The sequence below is a fragment of the Macaca thibetana genome, chromosome 16 (genome assembly GCF_024542745.1).
Source record: "Macaca thibetana thibetana isolate TM-01 chromosome 16, ASM2454274v1, whole genome shotgun sequence".
In the NCBI taxonomy this organism is placed as follows: Eukaryota; Metazoa; Chordata; class Mammalia; order Primates; family Cercopithecidae; genus Macaca; species Macaca thibetana.
The window spans coordinates 25946734-25970840 of NC_065593.1; the positions used below are offsets into that span (position 1 = coordinate 25946734).

The 24107-nt window shown below is 52.6% G+C and overlaps 2 protein-coding genes across 2 annotated transcripts in view; one reads left to right on the forward strand and one right to left on the reverse strand.

The window, feature by feature from the left end:
* Positions 1–6011, reverse strand: part of OMG (oligodendrocyte myelin glycoprotein) — a 94774-nt gene extending 88763 nt beyond the window's left edge. The window contains exon 1 of the mRNA XM_050763819.1: positions 6002–6011. The gene's annotated coding sequence lies outside the window, so the exon portion shown is untranslated. The remainder of the gene's footprint in view (positions 1–6001) is intronic.
* A 4461-nt stretch (positions 6012–10472) lies between these two features.
* The window catches only part of RAB11FIP4 (RAB11 family interacting protein 4), a 144382-nt gene continuing 130747 nt past the window's right edge, over positions 10473–24107 (forward strand). The window contains exon 1 of the mRNA XM_050763800.1: positions 10473–10804. Coding sequence (XP_050619757.1) covers positions 10646–10804 — 159 coding nt within the window. The 5' untranslated portion in view covers positions 10473–10645. The remainder of the gene's footprint in view (positions 10805–24107) is intronic.

Genomic DNA, 24107 nt, shown 5'->3' on the forward strand with positions numbered 1-24107 from the left:
TTCTCTCATTGCTGCTTATTTTTCTCCGCACAGCACTGCTCAGCAGGCAGGCATGTGAGGGGGCTGGGCTGAAAGGAGACTGCAGCAAATGGAGAGACAGACCACAGTCCTGAGTTGGAAAACTGAGTATCGTTGAATGCCAGATCTTCCAAAATAAATGAACTGGCTTAATACAATTCTAATCAAGATGCCAACAAGAAGAGAGTGTATCCAGACAAAATGATCTTTGGAAAATATTCTTCACCTTGTGGAATAAACAGGAAAGCATGGCTAACAACGGGTAGTCGAAAACTTTCCTTACTAGATAGTAGAACAAATTTTTAAATGCTTAAATACTAATGGTAATTAGAGTAAATAGAGTGGAACAGGCTAGAAGGTCCAGATTATGCTTTGATTTTTTTATTTAAAAAGAAAAGCATGAGTAATTCCAAAAGTGTATTGGCTTCAAAGCCACAAAAGCTTATTTCTCACCTCTGCTACATGTCCATCGCCTATTATCAGGAGGCTCTGCTCACCCTGATTTCCTGGGACTCCAGACTGAGTGATCAGCCATATCTGATCACTCACTCATTTGATCTACAGATTGCCAGCCATCATGCCAGAGGGAAGGAGCTCAGGCTACACTGTCCAGCCACTGTGATGATGGAAATGTTCTGCTGGAAGCTGAAACAGAGGGGTTCCATTTTCATTTGTCACATTAGCAAAGATATACTTAATATTGGTGCAAGTCCAGAGTGTGGTGCAATGAGTTCTTCCTGCACTTGGCCTCATCTTTCTGTATTACCAGTTCCATATCTGCACTGTCCAGGACAGTGGCCACTAGCCACATGTGGCCATTGAACACCTGAAATGTGGTGAGAATGGGGAACTAAACTTTTATATTAATTAAATGTGAATAGTTAACATGTGGCTACTGACTGCTAGACTGGACAGAGCAGCATCTGGAAGCTCTTGCATCAGCAATTAAAGGCTTGAGGCCAGATGTACAGTTACTTCTCACAGTCACTGCCAGAACTTGACACACAGCTTCACAAAGTCACAAGGGTCAAAAATCACTATCTTCCTCTGTCCAAAAGGAAAAGAGCTGGAAACGTTGGCCAAGAACATTAATGACTCCTACAACTGGGAAGGACTTTGTAAGCTTAAAAGCAGTGTAAGTGCTGGGTGCGGTGGCTCATGCCTGTAATCCTAGCACTTTAGGAGGCCGAGGTGGGTGGATTGCCTGAGCTCAGGAGTTAAAGACCAGCCTGGGCAATATGGGCCTGTCTACTAAAATACAATACATTTCCGGGTGTGGCGGTGTGCACCTGTAATCCCAGCTGCTCAGGAGGCTGAGACAGGAGAATCGCTTGAACCCGGGAGGTGGAGGTTGCAGTGAGCTGAGATCATGCCATTGCACTCCAGCCTGGGTGACTCCGTCTCAAAAAAAAAAAAAAGGCAGTGTTTAAGCTTAAAAGCAGAAATCCTAAGGGTCCTGCATTGACTTCCTAACATTAAAATGTCCCCATGTCCAAAAAAATCACACACAAAATTAAAAGGTCAACCAACAGGGAATTACAAAGAGTTCATAAAAATCCATCTAAAGAAAACACCTAAGTAGAAAGAAGAATGGGCAAAGGACATGAATGGCCAATCCACAGAAATACTATACCAACTCCTATTTACGATGGAAAAGGTCATCACACTCATTAGTTAAAAAAAATGCAAACTGAAACAATGGGATGCCTCATACAAATTTTCATTGTCACATTAGCAAAGACATACTTAACTAATACTTGGTGCAGGTCAAGAATGTGGTGCGATGAGTTCTTCCTGCACGTGGCCTCATCTCTCCGTATTACCAGCCTTAAAAATGTCCATACTGGCCAGGTGCGGTGGCTCATGCCTGTAATCCCAGCACTTCAGGAGGCCGAGGCAGGCGGATCACCTGAGGTCGAGAGTTGAGACCAGCCTGACCAACACGGAGAAACCCCATCTCTACTAAAAATACAAAATTAGCTGGGCGTGGTGGTGCATGCCTGTTAATCCCAGCTACTCAGGAGGCTGAGGCAGAAGAATCACTTGAACCTGGGAGGCGGAGGCTGAGGTGAGCCGAGATTGCGCCATTGCATCCAGTCTGGGCAGCAAGAGCAAAACTCCGTCTCAAAAAAAAAAAAAAAATTCCATACCATTTGCCCTAGAAATTAGGAATCTAGCCCGGAGAAACAAATGGTAAAAGAGTGAAGATTTTCATCAAAGTATTATAATATCAGAAAACCTGAAGACAACCAAAATATTGGTTAAATTATCTACATTCATCCAGCACCTTCTGGAGGCTGACCACTTCCTTATGCAGCCTTTAAAAATGGCCTAATATGGGACATGGATGCAGCTGGAAACCATCATTCTCAGCAAACTATCGCAAGAACAGAAAACCAAACACCGCATGTTCTCACTCATTGGTGGGAATTGAACAATGAGATCACTTGGACATAGGAAGGGGAATATCACACACTGGGGCCTGTCGTGGGGTGGGGGGAGAGGGGAGAGATAGCATTAGGAGATATACCTAATGTAAATGACAAGTTAATGGGTGCAGCACACCAACATGGCACATGAATACATGTGTAACAAACCTGCACATTGTGCACATGTACCCTAGAACATAAAGTATAAAAAAAGGCCTAATAATATTTAAATTTTGGGAGAGGACTTCCAATAAAATCACGAGTTTTAAAACCACATAAGAGGGCTAATTCCCAATTACGTAAATACAAATATATGTATATAGTTTTTGCATAGGATAAAGAAAAGGAAATATATTCAATGTTAACAATATGTATGGCTCACTTATTCCTTTTTGTGTCTATTTTCTTTTTTTTCTTTTTTTTTTCTTTTTTGAGACGGAGTCTCGCTCTGTCGCCCAGGCTGGAGTGCAGTGGTGCAATCTCGGCTCACTGCAAGCTCCGCCACCCGGGTTCACGCCATTCTCCTGCCTCAGCCTCCCAAGTAGCTGGGACTACAGGTGCCCACCGCCACGCCCAGCTAATTTTTTGCATTTTTAGTAGAGATGGGGTTTCACCATGTTTGCCAGGATGGTCTCTATCTCCTGACCTCATGATCTGCCCGCCTCGGCCTTCCAAAGTGCTGGGATTACAGGCATGAGCCACCACGCCAAGGCTTTGTGTCTATTTTCTGAGCATTTTACAATGATCATTAGTGCTTCGAAAACAAAAAGGGTTTTAAGAGATGAGGATAATGCTTACTTTTAATTGTACTAAAAAGGGTGTTTATGAGAGCAGAGTTTATTTAGGTATTACATTAACTACCACCTCTTGGATGTTTTTACCTTTATCTTTTTCCTTTTATCAAAAGGTAGCTCTTTACCTAATTTGGATAACAGGGAGCTGGGTTTGTTTACCTTCCTTAGGGGAGTATCAGCATAACTAGTTTAGAGTGGTGCAGGTGAACTGCTCTCAACTCCGTAGGTCAACCCCAAACCTTCACTGTTGTTTTATGACTTCTACTCAACAGCTTGCAACCTTTCAAGGTTAACAAGGTTGATGGGGAATGGTCCTTGCTCTCAAGCAGCTCTCAGGTGGCCAGGCGCAATGGCTCACGCCTGTAATCCCAGCATTTTGGGAGGCCGAGGTGGGTGGATCACCTGAGGTCAAGAGTTCAAGACCAGCCTGGCCAACATGGTGAAACCCCATCTCTACTGCAAATACAAAAAATTAGTAGCCGGGCGTGGTGGCTCGCATCTGTAATCCCAACACTTTGGGAGGCCGAGGCGGGTGGATCACCTGAGGTCGGGAGTTCGAGACCAGCCTGACCAACATGGAAAAACCTGTCTCTACTAGAACTACAAAATTAGCCAGGGATGGTGGCATGTGCCTTTAATCCCAGCTATTTGGGAGGCTAAGGCACAAGAATCGCTTTGAACCTGGGAGGCAGAGGTTGCAGTGAGCTGAGATCTCACTATTGCACTCCAGCCTGGGCAACAAGAGCGAAACTCCATCTAAAAGAAGAAAAAAAAGCCAGGCGTGTTGACGGGCACCTTCTAATCCCAGCTACTCGGGAGGCTAAGGCAGGAGAATCGCTTGAACATTGCAGAAGTTGCAGTGAGCTGAGATCATGCCATTGCACTCCAGCCTAGGCAACAAGAGTGAGACTCCATCTCAAAAAAAAAAAAAATACATGGTGAAGGATGTGCATACTTAACTATAATTCAGTCATTTTCCTCACCTCTTTGGGCTTCCAGGCACCTGTTCCCTCTCCTCCTACGGCTCTGACAGCACTTCCTACACCTGCCTCTTAACTCTCGGCTCTTTACCGTGTGTCTGTTTTCCTAATCTTGGAATGATCCCATCATCCCTGAGAAGACAGCTGGGTGCCCCGGCCAGGGGAGACAGCCGATGGGCAGGGCATCCCTGTGTGTGCATCATGAACACACTGTAGGGTCTGCGAAGTTCTGTGAGGGCAGAGCAGTAAGGGCAGCTGACTCAGGGAAGGCTTCAGGGGGTGGCATTTGAAGGATGGCAGTGGGGGTGGTGAAGGGGGGACAATCCAGGCAGAGGGAACAGCATGTGCAAGGCAAGCCAGGCATTTCACTGATCAATTCCACGTTGAGTCACTGTCTTGGAGTCTATGCCACACAATGCTTGGGATATAGTAAGTGCTCAACAAATGTAAACTGAGTATAGTAGATGATGTTACTGCTCAGCCATGTTTTACAGAACAGAGAGCATCAAGCTGTAAAGGGCCTTCCTGCTTGCCGCTCACCCTGAGGACTGAGTTTTTCTTTTAGGTAGAAGTGGGCAGTAGAGGAGGCTCAAAGCCAGGGAATGTGAGTGGATTTGACTCACCGAGGACACTGCTTCCTAAGCCAGGAGGGAAATATTGGTGCCCTGCCTGGAAGTTAGTTTCAGGGGCCATTTCTGCAGCTGACAGTAGGATCTGGAGCCCAGTTGGGTAGAATAAGTTAGGTTTTGGCATTTCTTCTTAGAATCCTGGAAGGAATTTTAGCAATCCTGCTTCTAAGGGTCAGAGAAGATTCTGGATACCCCTCACATCAAGAGCTCATGCAGCAGAGGAAAGATGAGGTCTCAAGATGCCCCCCTGCACCCCAAGTGTGCCCTAGTCCAGCCAGGGTCGCCAGCACTCCAAAGGCAGGGCTGGCTGTGTCTCCCAGCAGGGGCCTCTCTGCTTTTGCTCACAGAAACGTATTTTGGGATCAGTGAAGAAGGAAAATAAGTTCACAGCACCTTCTTCCCCTTCCAAGTGATAATTACTCATGGGTTTAAAAAAAAAAAACCCAGCAGGTTGTGAACAGGAAGTTACTGAATCCTGCCCCATTTCCAGACAACATGGACAATGAAATCAAGGCTCACAGATGAAAATACAGAAATGTTCCCCCTTTTAGACTGGTTCCAAACTGCTCCATACCGACACACATAATCACCCAGGTGCCAGTACTGTGCCAAGCACTGGGCGAGGCATGACACAATCTTTTTTAAATTAAAACCCTGGAGGACCTCTGCAAGGTAGAAAAACTGAGGCTTAGAGAAATTAACCTGTCCAGAGTCATGGGGCTAAACGAGCAACAGATGTTGGTGCCCAGCTCAGCTGTTTTGAATTCCAAAGCCTGGCTCTTAATAATCTTTGATAACTTCCACATGGTATTTGTACCATCCGTATTCATTTCTCATGGCTGCTGTGCTAGCTCCCACAAACTTGGTGGCTTAAGACACCAGAAATTTATTCTGTAACAGTTCTGGAGGCCAGAAGGCCCAAATCCAGGCGTCAGCAGGGCTGTGGGCCCTCCAGAGGTTCTGGGAGGGATTCTGTTCCTTGCCTCTTCCAGCTTCTGATGGCTGCTGATGCTCCTTGGCTCATGGCTGCACCACTCCAATCTCTGCCTCTGCGGTCACATTACCCTCTCTTTATGTGTCAAATCTGCCTCTGATCCATCTTATCAATATGTGTGATTGCATTAAGAGTCTACCTCGCTAACCCAGAGTAACCCCCCCTCTCCAGATCCTAGTTTGTTGTGTTGTTGTTGTTTTTGTTGTTGTTGCTTTTGTTTTGTTGTTTTGTTTTGTTTTGTTTTGTTTTTGGAGACAGGCTGGAGTGTAGTGGTATGATCTGGGCTCACGGCAACCTCTGCCTCCTTGGCTCAAGCCATCCTCCCACCTCAGCCTCCTTAGTAGTTGAGACTACAGATACATGCCACCATGCCCGACTAATTTTTGTATTTTTTAGTAAAGACAGGATTTCATCATATTGCCTAGGCTGGTCTCAAATTACTGGGCTGAAGCAATCTGCCTGCCTCAGCCTCGCAAAGTGCTAGGATTACAGGCGTGAGCCACCGCGCCCAGCCTCCAGATCCTTAATTACATCTGCAAAGACCCTTTTTCTAATGAGGTAACATTTACAGCAGGGGTCCCAACGCCCAGACCACAGACCATTACCAGTCCATGGCCTGACAGGAACCACAGCAGGAGGTGAGCGCCGGGTGAGTGGGCATTAGTGCCTGAGCGCCACCTTCCGTCAGGTCAGTGGCATTAGATTCTCATAGAAGTGGGAGCCCTATTGTGAATGGCACATGAGAGGGATCTAGGTTGCATGTCCCTTATGAGAATCTGAAGCCTGATGATCTAAGTTGGAACAGTTTCACCCCGAGATCCTCTTCCCCTGACTTGTCTGAAACCAGTCCCTGGTGCCAAAAAAGGTTGGGGACCACTGATGTACAGGGATTGTTACATAGATATCATTTAAGGGGGCATTTTTCAGGCTACCACACCATATTTGTCCATCCCTTAATGTATTCCTACACAGACCCTAACCATGTGTGTATGGGCATTATTTAGGAGCTACAGAAATCAGGAGAGAAATGGACATAGTCCCTGCTACCAGGGACCTCATGGTCACTCCTACGACCTTCCATACAGTTTCCCAGATACTCCAGTGATAGACAACAGGGGTAAGAGATGGTAAGGATAGTCACAAGGACAATAGCTGTCACTAACCAGCAGCACTGTTCTGACACTTACATGTATGTATTAACTTACTGACTCTCACCACAGCCTTATCCGCACCTGTAAGTGGGCTGCACAGTCTGTACTTTCACCTCTCCGCAGGAGCACATGAGAGAGGTGGTCAAGGGGGCAAGATGGGGGTGGTCATGAAAGGCTTCCTGTAGGAAGTGCCACTTCCACAACACAAGGACAGGAATTAGAGAAAGTGGAATTGGGATGGAGTAGGATTGAGGCCTCCCACCCACTAAACAGAGGGAGGCAGTAGGGAGCCTGGATGCTCCCACACTAGGGTTAAGGAGTGCAGGAGAGTATGAAGACACTGCACAATGCCAGCTCAGGCAATGGTGGCCATTGAGTTTTCAGCAGGGGAGGGACCTGATCAAACTTGTTTCTTCCTAGAGAAGGGGCCAGAATCCCAACTGTCCCTTCCATGTATATTTCCCAGTATATTTCCAGCCTGACAAGGCTGCTGCAGCTGTTGGAAATCCCCTGGAGAATCAGAGGTCACCTGGAGGAAGTGGAGAACAGTAAGGAGGCTCCCCGCCTTCCCACTCTATCCATGGGGACCTCTTGCTTTCCTGGAGCAACCCCCTTCACCCTGAGGTTCCCAGTCTTGCAGCCGGTCCTGACATGGATATTCTCTTGCTGCTTCTGCTCAGGGTTGCACTTTGAGCTCTTCGATCAAGGTGATGGGAGCCTTAGTGGTCCCAGGTCCACGTCCAAGGACCCAAGGACTCCATAAATCTCACCATCTCTGAGGGACCTTTGGGTAGGCACTCAGCAGGCCCTCTTGGGCTCCTAGAGCCTGGGACCTCAATGTAGATCACACTGGGCCATGACTGTCCCCATCAAGTTCAGCAAGTGGCTGCTCCCCTTTCACTGTCATCCTAGCATACCCGACACAACATAGGTGCGCCACAAAAACGTGACAACCCCAGAAAGAATGCCTGTGATGTGCTTTGCTGGCCCCAGCAGCACAGCGGTGAGCAAGAGACCCAGTGCCACTGGTGGGCGAGGCAGGTGTCCTTCAAACCATCGCCCACCAGAGACAAAACTGCAGAGACGTGGGCAAGGAGAGTCGGGTCAGGGAAAGCTCTCCTGGGGGATTTTTGAATTTGTGATGATCCTATCTTTGACAAGAACTGGCTAATCTCATGGCGGGATCCTGTCTTGGTTCACTTGGGATTTGTTCATGCTCAGGCCTGAGGTCCCCGCCTCTGCCAGCTGAAGTGGGTGAGTCTTCCAGCTCCCCTGTCCCCAGTAAGGGGGCATTCAATGCCAGGCAGAGCGCGGAGAGCCACTTCTGCAGCCCCCACCAGGGGGCAGCCCCAGCTCCTGGCCATCTCCTTTCTGTGCTGAGCCCCTTGGGTGAGAGAAAACCACACAAGCTGACCTTGGACGAACTAATATCGGGGTCCCAGGGGCAGGCAGCAGCCCCCAGCTTCCACTCCCTACCTCCTTGCCGGGGAGCTGGCTGAGTCTCCAGCAGCCAGTCTCTCCCTACCAACCGCCCGTCCTTATTCTCCATTTCCACCTCCATTTTGCAGGGTAGGCGGGGGGAAGCAGCATTGCTTAGATTCGCTCTCATCTTCAGTCGCTCTAAAAGGAAGGCACTATTATCCCCACTGTACAGGCGAGGAAACCAGCTAAAATATGTTAGTATCCGGCTGAGGGGCATCCAGCTAGCAGAGACACTCTCACTCAGCCGAATACCCCCACTCCAATCCCAAGGCCTCCCCTTTCCCGCTTTCACACATTTCCGACCCCTCAATCCTCAGAACCACAGGTCTCTCTTCCCAACAGGTGCTGCCTTTCATGGCTCTCAGAGGAACCGAAGGGTCAAAGGAGAGTAGCTAAAAGCCAGGTTCATCCCAGGAGCCAGGGCTGGAAAGAAGAAGGCCCCGCCCACTATCAGAAGGCAAATGGCAGTCCCTGTGCAGGATATATTCAGGGTTGAGCAGGAAGACCACAGAGCTACAAACCGAGGCCCAGCTAGAGGAGGTCATGCAGTTCACCCCGGACTCCCACTACATTGCTCCTGGCTCCTCACACAATGGGCGGGCCCATCCCCTCTGGGTGGGGCTTCCTCTGGGCCCACTCTTGGCTGGAGATCAGGGACTTGAAGGTAATTAAGACATGTCTTGCCCTGGAGGGCTTCCCAGCATGGTAGGGAAAATGGGCATCCCACTAGAGAATGAAGAACTAACTGGGCATCTGGAAGAAGGGCCTAGAACTCAGGATAGAAGACAAGATGGAGTGCCATCAGAGAAGCCTTCCCGGAAGAGGAAACCTCAGTGCTGAGCAGGACAGCACAGGTGGGAGTAGCCTCAACCAAGGCCTGTTTTTGGCTTGGGGCCAATCGTTGCCACAAAGACCTGATGTGCCCAGCAAGGAGGAGGAGAGCAGAGGAGAGCCCGGCCCGGTCCTGCAGGTCCCCGAAGCGCGGCTGGGAAGTCAGTACAAGCTGGGGTGGAGGCTCCGCTGAGCACTAATGGGAGGAGGCCAAGGTCCTGACCTGGAGCCTGCAGCCACCAGGACAGAGATTCTGTCCTGGACTCTCTGAGCTTGGGGCATGCAGGCTGCCAGGGAGGTGTGATGGTGGGAACCCGGGGAAAGGGAGGAAGCCTCCTCCAGGCGTGGGGCAGCCCTGGGTCCTGCCACAGGCAGGCCTCTGGAAGGGCCTCGCTTTTCCTCCCTTGGGCCTCATCCTGGTTTTCTCCTCACCTCCCTGTCGCAGGGTCCCGGGTCCAGGCTGGGGTTCAGTTCCCTGCTCCTCCTCTCTGTGCCCTCCCCCCGCCCGATGGCCCCACAACTGCTGTCTTGGAGTAGAGCGCCGGGAGACCGCGGCGCCGAGGTGAAGAGCGGAGTCCAGAGCCCTCCAGAGCTGGGAGCGAATCCCAGCCCTGCCTATCGCGAGCTGTGTGGCCTAGAGTGAGTCCGACCTCTCTGGGCCTCAGCTTCCTCCGACATGAATGCAGTCACGGAACGCGCCAACGCAGGAGACACCCAGGACATCCTGACCGCTCGGGAGACGCGAGGCGCGGCAGCGGGCACGGGCAGCGGAGAGGGGCACGACCCTGCGGAATCCTCCGGCAGGGCGGGGCCTTCGGGTGGCTCCGGGTGTCCAGGGAAAGGGGCGGGCTCCGGGACGCGGAGGGAAACTGAGGCCGCGGAGGAGGCGACCGTAGGCAGCGCGCTGCGCCTGCCGGCCCCGCGTGGACGGCCCCACTCGGGAGGACGCGGGCTCCTTTTGTCTGCAGCGTCCCCGCCGCCGCTGCCGCCTCCCTCTCTCCCTCCCGCTCTCGCCGCGGCCCCCGCCCGTCCCCTCCCCCTATTGCCCGTCCCCTCCCCCTATTGCCCCTCCCCTCCCCCCATTGCCCCTCCCCCTTATCCTCCCCTCTCCCCCTCCCCCCCCCCCTCCCCTCCCCTCCCCTCCCCTCCCTTCCCCTCTGGAGCGGCGGGGGCTGCGGCGCCGCTGCTGACACTGATCGGCCGCGGCCGCCACCGGGCGGAGGCTGCGCGGCGCAGACCCAGGCGGGCGGCTCCGGAGGGCGCGCGGCGATGGCGGCGGCGGGAGGGCGGCGGGTGCGGCGGGCGAGGGGTCCGGGCTGAGCTGCGGGCCGGCCCGGATGGCGGGCGGCGCGGGCTGGGCGGGCGCCCCCGCGGCTCTGCTGCGCTCCGTGCGCCGCCTGCGCGAGGTGTTCGAGGTGTGCGGCCGCGACCCCGACGGCTTCCTGCGCGTGGAACGCGTCGCGGCGCTCGGACTGCGCTTCGGCCAGGGCGAGGAGGTAAGCTGGCCCGACCCCAGTCCCGGTCCGGGGACCCCAGCCCAGCCCCCAGCCCCGCCGCCCCTCCCCCAGCTCTCCCGCCGGGTCACCCGCGTGGCCCGAGGCAGTGGCCTCCCTCCCAATCCCCTCCCTCCGCCGGAGCCCAGGACCTCGGTCCCCCGGGTATCCCCGGCACAGCCGGGCCCTCGCTTTCCCCCCTTCGTGGCGCCTGTGCCCCGAGCATCACGCGTCACGCCCAGGGTGGCTTCTGCGCCCACCTTCCCTCCTCGGTCGTGCAGGTCCTTCTGAGCGGTCTGCACATCCACCCTTGTCTTGGGGAGAGACCTACCAGAATCTGGTCCCAGGCTCCCCACCCCACCCCCAGCTGCGGAGAACAAGATGCAAGGGTCTGTGTACGCTCTGCTGGGCCGGGCCAGGGGGTGAAAGGGACAGGTAGGGGTGCTCTGCAGCCTTGGCTCCTTGGCTGCACCCACCCTGCCCAGACACAGGAGAAGGTGTCTGCTGGGGCCACCGTGTATTCCCGGCCCAGTGCTGAGTGACCTCTCTCATTCAGGCTCTGCTGGGCAGCCAGGCTGGCAGCCGGCTGTGTTGGCTGCAGCAGGCCAGGCAGAGCCAGGCTCGGGGAGTGGTGGCTGAGCAGAGGGCTTTCATGTGGCATCTATTTGGGGAAAGCAGGACTTACGTAGATTGTTAACAGGGCTGGAAGCGGAGGGTCGGTGCAGCCAGTAGGGTGGACGGAGTCATATCACCACACCAGAGTCCTCTGGTGGCACCGGCGTGGGGACTGGGGACTTTGTCTTTAGGGGAAGACAGAGCACCCACCTGGCTGAAATGGTCAGGGATTTCCCCTGGAGACAAAAGCCCTGAGAAGTGGGTTTCCAAGACCATCTAAGGCCTCAGGCCCTGCATGGGGGGCCTGGGGCCATGGGCCTCAAATGGGCACTGGCTGGCATTGTGTTCCCGGGACAGGTCAGACCAGGCATTTCAGGACATGGGGGAAGCTGGAGGATGGCCAGGTTGGACCCGTGCCTCCGTGTCACCAGACAGTGAGAGACGATGGAGAATTATCTCTCACTGGCAGCTGGGCATGGGCCGGGACCTGTGAGTTGCTGAGAGCGGTGGGCAGAAGAGAGCGAGGCAGCTTCAGGGCTTGAGAACTCAGGTACCCACCCCAGGAAACACCACTGCAGTGCCTGTGAGAGCCCAGACTGCCCTCTGCGGGGCTCTGCTGAGGGGCACTGCCTGCTGCCACCATGACCTTTCTTCCCTAAAGGCCAGCCACACCCTTCCCTTTTCCCGGTGGTTCCCATCTGGGGCAGGCTGAGCCGCCTCCTGGTGTAGGTAGAGTCCCGCTCCTTCCTCTCAGGACACAGGCTGCAGGGCGGGTAAAGAAGCCACCAGCTCTGGCTGAAACCTGGAGTCCCCGAACCACAGAGCCTCAGTGGTGGGAAGGGTCTCCCAGCAACCTCTGGCAGGGGCCACCAACCTCGGCCACGTGCCCAGCAAGCCTCACCCACTTCTCCCCCGGCTGGACAGTTCCTGCCATTAGAACCTTCTCCCTCATACACTCTAGAGACAGACCTGCTCGTCACTTAGTCATCACCATTCTGCACAGAGACTCACATGGGTCTCTCTTCTTTGCCGGGGCCTTTAAATATTTGAAAATAGCACTCATGCCCCTTCTCTCCTTCCTAGCTCCTTACTCCCATTTTCCCTTCTCCAGGCCAAATACCCCAGTTCCTGAAGCCCTAGGCCATTTCCATGTGACCCAGCAGCCAGACATCTGGCTTCTGGCCCTGGAGCTGCCATCGCCTAATTCTGTGATTCAGTTTTCCTAGCAATAACATGAAAGGGCTGGACCAGCAGACCGCCCCCCCCCCCCCCCCCCACCCAAGACTGTACCAGCCCCAAGACCTTACACATGCACGCAGCTCAGGGTGGGGCTGCCTCTGCACTGTCCACTCATATTAAGTTTCTGGCCACCAAAACCTCCAGGGATCTGTTTTAGAAACCTCTGCCAAGCCAGGGATTCTCCACCCTTGGGGGAGCGTCAGTGATTTCTTTCTTTTAAAAACATACTCTGATATTACTACAGAAGCGGTGGATATGCACTGCAGAAAACTGGAAATAGGGACAAGCAAAATAAAACGTATTGTGTCCTATCTCTCCCGCAGCGCCTCGATGACACTTCTGTCAGACCTTTCCAGCTGTTTCCATGCTTATATGCCAATTTTCTCCAGAAAATGAGATCATACTGTGCATACTGTTTTGTAACCTGATTTTTTTGCCGGTAAATGATCATCACTTTTCTGCTTCAATAAATTTTCATCTCGTTTAATATGCAGACCTTTTTCAGATTTCCCTATTTGACCCCAAAATGTCCATTTTTGCTGTTTCCTCTCTAGGACTGTGCAGTGTATGTGGTTGTTGTCACCTTGTAGTCTCTCTTACTGTAACACAATTCCTTTTTTTTTTTTTCTTTTTTCTTTTAACAATCCTGGCTTGTGGAAGCATTCGGGCCTGTTATCTGTGTCAATAATTTCTGGAATATAAGCCTGTTTCTTGGCCCTTATTCCCATTTAATTTCGTCTTGTTCATTTCCTCACATTGTATGTGTCAAGAAAGAGAATCTACCATCCTACCTCTGTCAGTCTCAGCTGTGGAGAAGCAGTGCTTGGTGTGTCTGAATCCACAAGGCTGGTTAAACATGCGGGGCAGGACCATGGACAGGGCCCCGAGGCACTTGTAGGGGTGGTTTTCTGCTCACACTGTATTGACCGAGACCCGTGGAAATATACTTTGCATCTCTACTCACTACCCATCATATCCCCTGATGCATTACAAAATCGGAGCGTTGTTTTCCAGCGGTGGAGGGGGCCTCCCTTACAAAATGCAGTGTACTCTAACTGTTTCTATTTCATTTGCTTTAAAATCAGGCAGTGGCATTGATTTCCCAGCCACTTGGTGCTCTGGGGTGGATAATGCTCATTCATTAGATATGGAGTTCAGTGAACTTACAGCTGATTGTCCACAGTTTACCACCTACCCCCAGAATACCAGGGATACCAGGATCAAATGCTTTGCAGAAACCAAAATATACTAGGTCATAAAGTATGAAATAAATATCCATGAGGCCATAATGAAGTATATATAGTATAAATTATTGAACAAATGAATAATAAATAAATAGGAAAATCTCTCGTATAGAAGAAATCCAAATAACATATGCTAATAATTGCCCCACTAAGGAAGTAAAGCATAACTTCACACCCTGTAAGCATGAGGTGTGTAGTGGCTTCCTTATAAAGGGTAGAGTTTGGAAAGGGGAGGGGAAGAACAACTGTATAGTGGAGAAACCCAACACACACTGTCTCAGAAGGTGATCAAGGCCAACATCGATAGTGACAGGTCATGATGATGGCATATACCCTTAGTGTGATGTGGTGAGAATAGACCTTTTCCTCTGTGGTCTTCCTCCCAAACCAGGAATCCCAGTCTAGCCCTGAGAAAAACACCAGACAAATCCCAACCGAGAGGCATTCTACAAAATACCTGATTAGCACCTGTCAGATTTGTCAAGGTCATCCAAAACAAGGAAATTCTGAGACACTGTCACAGCCAAGTGGAGACTAAGGAGGCAGATGACCAAATGCAGTGTGGTGTCCTGAATGGGACCCTAGAACCAAGAAGAGGACATTAGGTAAAAACTAAGGAAGTCTGGATCAAGTATGAACGTTACTTAATAATGGTATTTATGGATTAGGTTAGTCCCTGATAGTTCCCTACTTTGTTGACCTAGGTATCACAGCAGAAAAGAGGAGACAATGGCCCAGGTGTGGTGGCTCATACCTGTAATCTTAAAACTTTGGGAGGCTGAGGTGGGAGGATCGCTGGAGCTCAGGAGTTCGAGACCAGCCTGGGCAACATGGTGAGACCCCCATCTCTACAAAAAATACAAAAATTAGCCCGGCGTAGTGGCATGCACCTGTAATCCCAGCTAGTCAGGAGCCTGACGCAGGAGAATCGCTTGAACCCAGGAGGCAGAGATTGCAGTGAGCTGAGATTACATCACTGCATTCCAGCCTGGGTGACAGAGTGAGACTGTGCCACAAAAAAAAAAAAAAAGAAAGAAAGAAAAGGAAGAAGGAGGGAGGGAGGGAAGTAGGAAGGAAGGAAGATTTTTGAGGGATGGGGGCACACCACTGCCCTGACCCTGAAAGTCTACAATGCCAGGGGAGCAGGACTCTGATAAATATGTAACATGATGGCTCAACACCCTGACCCCGCGTTGCCTTCCTGATGTATTGCATAGTCTCCCTAACCTCTTTAGGCCTCTATTTACTCATCCATCAAATGGAACTGATCAGAGGCCCCATTCCATAGGGTTATTTTGGGATTTGAGTGAGTTAATACATACAAAGGGCTTAGCCCAGTATCTGCACAGAGTAGGCATAATATCAGAATTGCTGGCGCTCTCCTTGTCATTATTATTATTTTCTTAACACTTGCAAGCATTTTTGAGAGGCTGTTCTAGGCTGGGGATTTGCTAGAAATTGAGGTCAAGATCTGGCACCGGCCTCTGTGTGTTCAACCTACCCTCCTTAACCAGCTGTGGTGTTCCTGCCCCTCGTGCGTCCCCCCGGCAGTCAGAATAGCAGACATTGAAAGCAGCCAGAGATGTCCTGGACCACACTTCCTTGTGACATGGTCCTCTTCCCTTTCCAGTTTGAAGACCGTCCTTCTTGCTAGAAAAATGGATATAAGAATCACCAAGTAGGCCTCTGCCATGCATTAACCCAGCACCATCTCCTCTGGACAGCAGGCCTGCCTGCTTGGAGATGAAATGATGGTCCCCATTCGGCTCCCTGAGTCCTCGGGTCCCCTCTGAGCTAATGCCCGCTATTGGGGAATTGCTAGTGTCACTTGGCTTAAGCCTGGGTCTTTGAAATGGCAAAAGGGTTGGGGTGCTAGGATGGGCTGAGACCAGCCAGGAGCCAGCCCTGGGGCTGGGGTCGACGTCTTCTGAGATACATGGGCTTCCAGGAACAGGAGCACCTGGAACTAAAGTTCCTCTGCTCATGAGTGGGGATTGGATAATGGGGAAGACATAACTGTATCCCCTCTGCTGTGGCCGGAGGAGGCGGTGAAGGGGAAGGTAGGGCCAGATCAGTGGTTCCCTGTAGGCAGTGAGGAGACCTAGGCAGCCAAGAGTGGATGTGTGTGGGAGAACGGGATGGGGAGCAGGACTGGAGGCAGAAGGCCTCCTCAGGACTGTGGCACATGCTAAGAAAGGAAAAGCAGCCTGACTTGGGCAGTGGCGAGGGGTGCAGAATTGACAGGGGCCTGGAAGGCCGGCAAAGCCCCAACAAGCCACTCCCAAAAGATGATAGTTAAAGGTGCTCTTTTGAGACCAGGCAGCCTCGATGTACCCCACCCTAATGAGGCCACCCTGCAGAGTAACAAGGCTGGCACATCAGAAGGAAGGCCCAGGTGCCCTGAGCCTGGCAGGAAAGGTGGGAGTGCCTGGGACCTGAGGTGGGAGCAGGACAGGAGTGGGCCCAGAGAGACGTTCTCTTTCCTGTGCTTCTGGGGAACGGTGCTCCTGAGGTTGGAGGTCATCATGGAAGTGGGGCCAAGGCTGGGGTCCCTTGGGGCCTGGGGATGGGCACGTGGCACCACACTCTGCTTTGGGGTGGGAGGACAAGTCCTAGCTGGGGCACCCTCTGGCCTCTCATGCCCACCAGTTTGGCTGTGCTGGGAGGAGGCCAGATGCAGAAAGTCTGCTGGGACTCATCCATCTTATCAGACACGCCCCTGCCTTTTTTTTTTTTTTTTTTTAATTGAAACAGGCTCTGGCTTTGTAGCTGTGGCTGGAGTTCAGGGCTGCATCACCACTCACTGCAGCCTCGAGCTCTTGGGCTCAAACCGGCCTCCCGCCCCAGCCTCCCAAGTAGCTGGCACTGCAAGTATATGCCACCATGCTCAGCTAATTTTTTGTCAGACACTCTTTTTTCCTGTTTTTTGTTTTTTGTTTTTTGTTTTTGAGGTGGAGTCTCACTCTGTCACCCAGGCTGGAGTGCAGTGGCACCATCTTGGCTCGTTGCAACCTCCACCTCTTGGGTTCAAGCGATTCTCTCACCTCAGCCTCCCGAGTAGCTGGGATTACACAGCCACGTGCCACCACACCCGGCTAATTTTTTGTATTTTTAGTAGAGACGGGGTTTTGCCATGTTGGCCAGGCTGGTCTTTTAACTCCTGACCTCAGGTGATCCACCCGCCTGAGCCTCCCGAGGTGCTGGGATTACAGGCCTGTGAGACACTCTTTTGACGAAGCCTGAATCCATTTGGCAAAACCTTGTGAGTTCCAGCATCATTCCCAGGACACTGGAGTTCTAGAGAAGGAAGCGCCAGTGTTGAGGGGCTGTGCTCTGGTTGGGGGGTGTGATCCCTGCCTCCATTGGTGAGACCTGAATGGGGGACGTGTAGACCTGAGTAGGGGGAAGAATCAGCCCTTCCCATCAGCAAGACGTGCCCTCTGAGGGGTTTCAGTGGGTAGAGAACCTTGAACCATCCACAAGCTTCCCTTAGGGGCGTCCAGCCCATGAAGTGGGACGTTCCCCCTGTACAGGTAGGTCACGAGGCTGGACAGGCAGCATGGCTTTCAGACCTGGCCCCAGCTCTGAGGCCTAGGAGCCTTCCCCAGCACTGGGAAGAAAACCAAAGAGGAAAAGAAGAAGAAAGGACTGGGCGGAGGGAGGAGAGCCTGGGCCAGAAGATTCCTGTGTGCTGCCTGGGCTGGTGGGCAGGAAGTAGGGAGCCCAGGAACCTGGGAATGGGGGCGATGGCTACAAAGCCACTCCTTTTTCCTTTAGCAGGGCCTCCACCGCCTTAGAAAGTCGGTGCTGGGCAGCACTGCCTTGGGGGGCAGTGTGTTGCTAGGGTGGGCCGCAGGCTCCTGGACAATGATGCCCCGGCCTGGGCAACCTGCCGCCAGCAGGAATAGGTCCACGTGGTGGAGGGGGTTCTGCCTCAGTCCGGGAGTGTGGGGTGGAGGGCGCCTTCCCTTCCTGTTGCAGTACCCCTTTGGCCCACCCAGCAGTCGTCCCCACCCCAGCCCTGAGCAGTGCCACCAGGAACAGTGCAGAAGGGGAACCCAACAGCTGGCTGAGATTGACTCTTAGAGCTGAGTCACACCAACCTGGGCAGGGTGGAGGGGAAATGCCCCTGGCCTGGAAATGGCATACGGCTTGCCCAAGTCACTGCTGTCCTCCCAGCCCCAAGTTATTGGGTAAATGTGCTGAAATTTTTATAGAGTTGATTTTATGGAAGTACCCCTTACATTTACCCTTAACATGGGTCCAGATGTAAAAAAAAAAAAAATTTTTTTTTGAGACGGAGTCTTGCTCTGTCGCCCAGGCTGGAGTGCAGTGGCACGATCTCGGCTCACTGCAAGCTCTGCCTCCTGGGTTCACACCATTCTCCTGCTTCAGCCTCCCAAGTAGCTGTGACTACAGGTGCCCACCACTACGCCTGGCTAATTTTTTGTATTTTTTAGTAGACACGGGGTTTCACCGTGTTAGCCAGGATGGTCTCGATCTCCTGACCTCGTGATCTGCCCGCCTCGGCCTCCCAGAGTGCTGGGATTACAGGCGTGAGCCACTGCGCCCGGCCAAAAATTTTTATTCCTAGGCCAGGTGTGGTGGCTCAACTCTGTAATCCCAGCACTTTGGGAGGCTAAGGCTGGTGGATCGCCTGAGGTCAGGAGTTCGAGACCAGCCTGACAAACATGGTGAAACCCCGTCTCTACTAAAAATACAAAAATTAGCTGGGCGTGGTAGCATGCGCCTGTAGTCCCAGCTACTTGAGAGGCTGAGACAGGAGAATTGCTTAAACCTGGGAGGCGGAGGTTGCAGTGAGCTGAGATTGCACCACTGCACCCCAGCCTGGGTGACAGAGCGAGACTCCGTCTCAAAAAATAAAAATAAAAAAATAAATACAAATAAATAAATTTTATTCCTAGGCCCAGCACAGTGGCTCAAGCCTGTAATCCCAGCACTTTGGGAGGCCAAGGCAGGCAGATCACCTGAGGTCAGGAGTTTGAGACCAGCCTGGCCAACATGGTGAAACTCCGTCTCTATTAAAAATACAGAAATTAGCCGGGGGTGATGGCACACACCTGTAATCTCAGCTACTCGGGAAGCTGAGGCAGGAGAATCACTTAAACCCAGGAGGAGGAGGTTGCAGTGAGCCGATTGCGCCACTGCACTCCAGCCTAGGCGACAGAGTGAGACTTTGTCTCAAAAAAAAAAAAAAGCCATTTTATTGCATTTTTAACATCGTGGGTACCTACTGTGTGCCAACCCTGGCCTGGGCACTGGGAAACAGGAAACAACAGGGACCTGGACTCGCATTCTGATTGGGGGGCACAGGAAAGAGACAGACAAAGGAATAGAAACAACTGTCAGGTGCGGGTAAGTGGCGGAAAAAAACATCAGTGCTGAAACAAAAGCCAATGTACTTAGAACAATGTCATAGATGGATATTGAGGTGGAGCCCAGAATGAAGTGGGGGCTGCACCTTGCAAATGTCTCGGGAACGTGATCCATGCAGAGGCAGGAGCCTGCCCCGGGGCTTAGAGGCACAGTGAGCCCGATGACAAGGGCGGGCCAGTTCCTGCGGCCTTCCCTGCAGGGGCTTTGGCTTTCTTGGAATGAGATGGAAGCCCCCAAATGGTTCTGAGCAGAGGAGAAATAGGATCAGACTTAGGTTTAATGGGGACCACCCTGGCTGCCATGTGGCTCCTCGGAGAGGCAGAAGGGGCCGGGAGAGGCAGGGACACCAGTGCCAAGGCTGCTGCTTCACCCAGGTGATGGGCGCTGGGGGCTGGGAGCAGAGGAGAAGCCGTGGAGCAGTGGCTGGATCTTGAAAATGGAGCCGATTGGCAGTGAGAGTGAACAAGAGGAGACTTTGGAGACAGGCTGCCGTTGCTGGGTGGGGAGGCAGAGAGGAAGAGGGCTGGGTGAGGACTCGGGAGCTCCACGTTGGCCTGTGAGACCTGAGTGCAGCTGTGGAGCCAGTGGCGATGGACAGGTCTGGGGACCACGTTTCAGCCCAACCCTACCTGGCACATCCTGGGCTCTTTCTCCCCTTCCTTCTATCCTGGCCCTTGGGTCTCATCTCACTGCCCACAACAAAGGAATTTACAGAAGCTGACCCAGGTGTGGCCTGGCCCCCTTTAAAAGCCAGACTTGGACAGGCGCGTTGGCTCACGCCTGTAATCCCAGCACTCTGGGAGGCCGAGGCGGGCGGATCACGAGGTCAGGAGACCGAGACCATCCTGGCTAACACGGTGAAACCCCATCTCTACTAAAAATACAAAAACAAAATTAGCTGGGCATGATGGTGGGCGACTGTAGTCCTAGCTACTGGGGAGGCTGAGGCAGGAGAATGGTGTGAACCTGGGAGGTGGAGCTTGTAGTGAACCAAGATCGCGCCACTGCACTCCAGCCTGGGCGACAGAGCCAGGCTCCGTCTCAAAAAAAAAAAAAAAAAAAAAAACCGGCTTGCCCCAGCATCTTCAGATTCTTGGAGACTCCCCCATGGGCCACAACTTAGGGCCACCAATTTCCTGCAACCTGTCACCCCTGAGGTCACTGCTGAGGACCCATTGTCCATAGCTTCTGTGTCCTTGGGGGCAGGATGAGCAGAGCAGCCCAGAATCCTTACAGGTTTCCATAACAACCTGTGACCCAAGACGGGGAGCATACAGCCGTAGCCCAGATTCCAGCTGTGAGGACCTCTGGCTTCCCTGGAGACCAAGGCCTTGAGTCCAACACACACTTCAGTTGCTGTGGCTCAGGGCTTACAGGCACAAAACCCAGAGAAGATTGCCAGCTTCCTCCAAAGTGTTTGCTGATGACACATGGGCCTACAATGGGCACTGTCCCCAGGAAAATCCCAGTCTAAGGCCAGCACCTCGACAGGATAGGCAGAGGATTGATATGAACCAAAACAAAAACCAGAAGGGAAGTAGAAGTCATTCAGTGAGACTCCCATTCAGCGCCTGCATCACTCAGTAGCCAAGAGACAGGCACACGCTGCCTCCCAAGGCAAGCCCATTCTCACCTGGCAGAGCTCTGGCTGAGTTCTTGTTCATATAACGAGCTGAAGTCTATCTCCTAGAGTTCCATCTGCTCACACTTCCTCCACCCATTCATCCAACCATCTGCCTGCCCGTTCACCTAAGCATCCACTTACCCATCCATGGACCCATCCATCATCCCTTCCGTCCAGCCATATATACCCAACCATGTACCTCCTGATCCATCCGTCCAGCCAACCGCCCATCCAACCATCCATCCACCCATCCATTCATTAGCCACTCACCCCTTAGCCCACCCATCTGTTCATCCACCCTTCCTCCCACTTCCCTAGCCTCCCCATCTGTCCATCCATCCATCCATCCATCCATCCATCCATCCATCATCCATCCATCCATCCATCCATCCATCCACCCACCCACCCACCATCTACCACTTCCTGAGTATCAGTCATGCACAAGTCCTAAGCACAGACCCAGGGATGGGGACTGGTATTTTCAGGGAGTGACAAGTGTCTCCATGTAGTAAAGGGACAGGAAGGGCAGGGAGACTGAGAACTCAGGCTGGAACAGGGACCAGATGGTGACTTTCGGGAGGGCTCAGGAGCTGGGAGAGTCTGAGTAGCTCAGATGAGTTTTGGATGAGCAGCAGCACTTCATCCAAGAGCAGCACGTCCCTGTCTTTTGGCTGCTGAGTGATGCAGGCAGTAATTCCTGCCCTCTACGGAATTGACTCCTTTTATGACTTCTCACTTCCCACACAGGCCACTGGGTCTGGCAAGAGCTGGGGTCTTGCTGAAAAAAGTGAGGGCTCAGATTATTTTATTTTTATTTATTTATTTATTTATTTGAGACAGAGTCTCGTTCCGTTGCCCAGGTTGGTGTGCAGTGGTGAAATCCCGACCCACTGCAAGCTCTGCATCCCAGTTTCATGCCATTCTCCTGCCTCAGCCTCCTGAGTACCTGGGACTAGAGGGGCCCCCCCACCATGCCCGGCTAATTTTTTTTGAATTTTTAGGAGAGATGGGGTTTCACCATGTTGGCCGGGATGGTCTCGATCTCCTGACCTCGTGATCCGCCCATCTTGGCCTCCCAACGTGTTGGGATTACAGGCATGAGCCACCACGCCCGGCCCTGCCTTTGTATTTCTTAATCCTTTTCATCATCATGGCAACCAGGAGGCTCCAAGAGATGAAGTGACTTGTCCAGGGTCTTGAGTAACTGGAGGAGCTGGGATTTGAACCCAGGTCTGTCAGGTTCTAAAGCTGCCTTTTTAGCTTCCTACAGTGGGGGTCCCACGTTCTTAGAAGGTCAGAGGAGGGAGAGAGTGACCTGATCTGAGTTCCAGAAATCTAACATTGGAGAAATCTAAAATTTGAGGCTTCCTCTGGCTGGGGAATTTGAGCCTGGGGTGGTCTCGGTTGGGAAATGCACAGATCAGAAGTAGGTCTGGGATCTGCAGGATGGGCGGCCAGGGGCGCTCTCATGGGCACTGCATCCCAGCACTGGGCAGGGAGGGAGTCTGCCAGCAAACTGTGCCCGGAATTATGCATCTGCGCCACTTCCTGTTCAAGTGGTGATGCCATGACCCCAGGAGGTGTGCGTTTCTTTCTCTGACTGCTCTGATTTCCTGCCAGGCGCTCGTAGGTAATTCTCTGCAGGCCCAGGCTGTGTGGGGCTGAGTCTTCTGTGTCTCCAAATGGCCACCCCGCCACTCCTGAACCACAGGCTCCTGTTCCTGCATCTTCCTCAGCCTGCACTGCAGATCCTCCCCAGTCAGAGGCCCTGCAGCCCCAGCCGGCCTCAGCCCCATCCTGCTCTCCTACCCCTTCCCCACTTCCACTTTTCTACAGCACCTCAGATCAGGCCAGGCCATCTCTCAGGTTCTCTCCCTGCCCTAGGGAAGTGGCTGGGAGCTGGGCCCTAGTGTCAGGCACATCTGGTTTGAGACCCAGCTCTGCAACTTACTTGCTGTGTGACTCTGAGAAGTTACCTAACCTCTTTATGCCTCAGTCTCCTCATCTGTATAGTGGGGATAATATTAGCAATGCATGTTAAAAACCCTCAAAACATAGTGACACGTGACATAGTAAGTGCCACATATATTTGTTAAAATGACCATTACCACGAACTCTAGGTTTTCTGAGTCAGCTCTCCGATCCACTCTTTTACAGATATTTTTGAGGTCTGATTCTGTGTCATGTTTGGGGCCAGAGGGTATACAGATGAGTAAGATGGGATTCCTTCCTTGCGGTGGGGGAGGGGGACTGACATGGAAACCTTGGTCAGACCTGCGGGAAGGGCACGGGCTTGTGCAGGTGTGGCTGAAGCATGAAGACAGGGGAGTCTGGAAGATGAGAAAGCCTTTCTCGAGTGGGACTCCAGAAATGGATGGTGGGGCTGAGTTTGGAACAGGGTCTGCCAGGGTGGAGGGAAGGACAGGTATGCCAAAAGTGAGACCTACCTGTGCAGAGGCCCACCTGCAGGGGTGGAGGGGCTGACCAGGCAGGCTGGAGGCAGGAGGTGGCAGGGCTTGATTTTATCCCAAAGGTGTCGGGATAAAATGTTGAAGAGGTTTAAGCAGAGGGCCACACTGCACTAATGCCTTTAGACAAACCCACCTAGAAGTAGCGTGGGTGGGGGAGAAGGGGCTGAGGTGGGAGGTTTCTGTCCCAGTTCAGGGGCAAGGAGAGGGGACCCTGAGGATGGAGAGAAGGGGAGGGGAGGGTCAGAGGGAAGCTCCCAGGTGGTCTGGAGGCATTCACATGGGTCCTCCATGATTCCCACCTTGGTGACTGGGTGCTGGAGCCCTGGGTCCAGTGCAGGTGGCGCTCATACGCCTGCCAAGCTCACGCGGCTCCAGGGCCTGCCCTTGCTCTCAGGAATCCTTCCAAGGGCAGCTGCTCTTTTTTTTTTTTTTTGAGACAGAGTCTCACTCTGTCGCCCAGGCTGGAGTGCAGTGGTGTAATCTCGGCTCACTGCAGCCTCTACCTCCCTGGTTCAAGCGATTCTCCTGCCTCTGCCTCCCAAGTAGCTGAGACTACAGGTGTTAGTGCCACCACGCCCGGCTAATTTTTTGTATTTTTAGTAGAGACGAGGTTTCACCGCATTGGCAAGGCTGGTCTCCAACTCCTGACCTCAGGCGATCTGCCCTCCTTGGCCTCCCAAAGTACTGGGATTACAGGCGTGAGCCACCGCACCCAG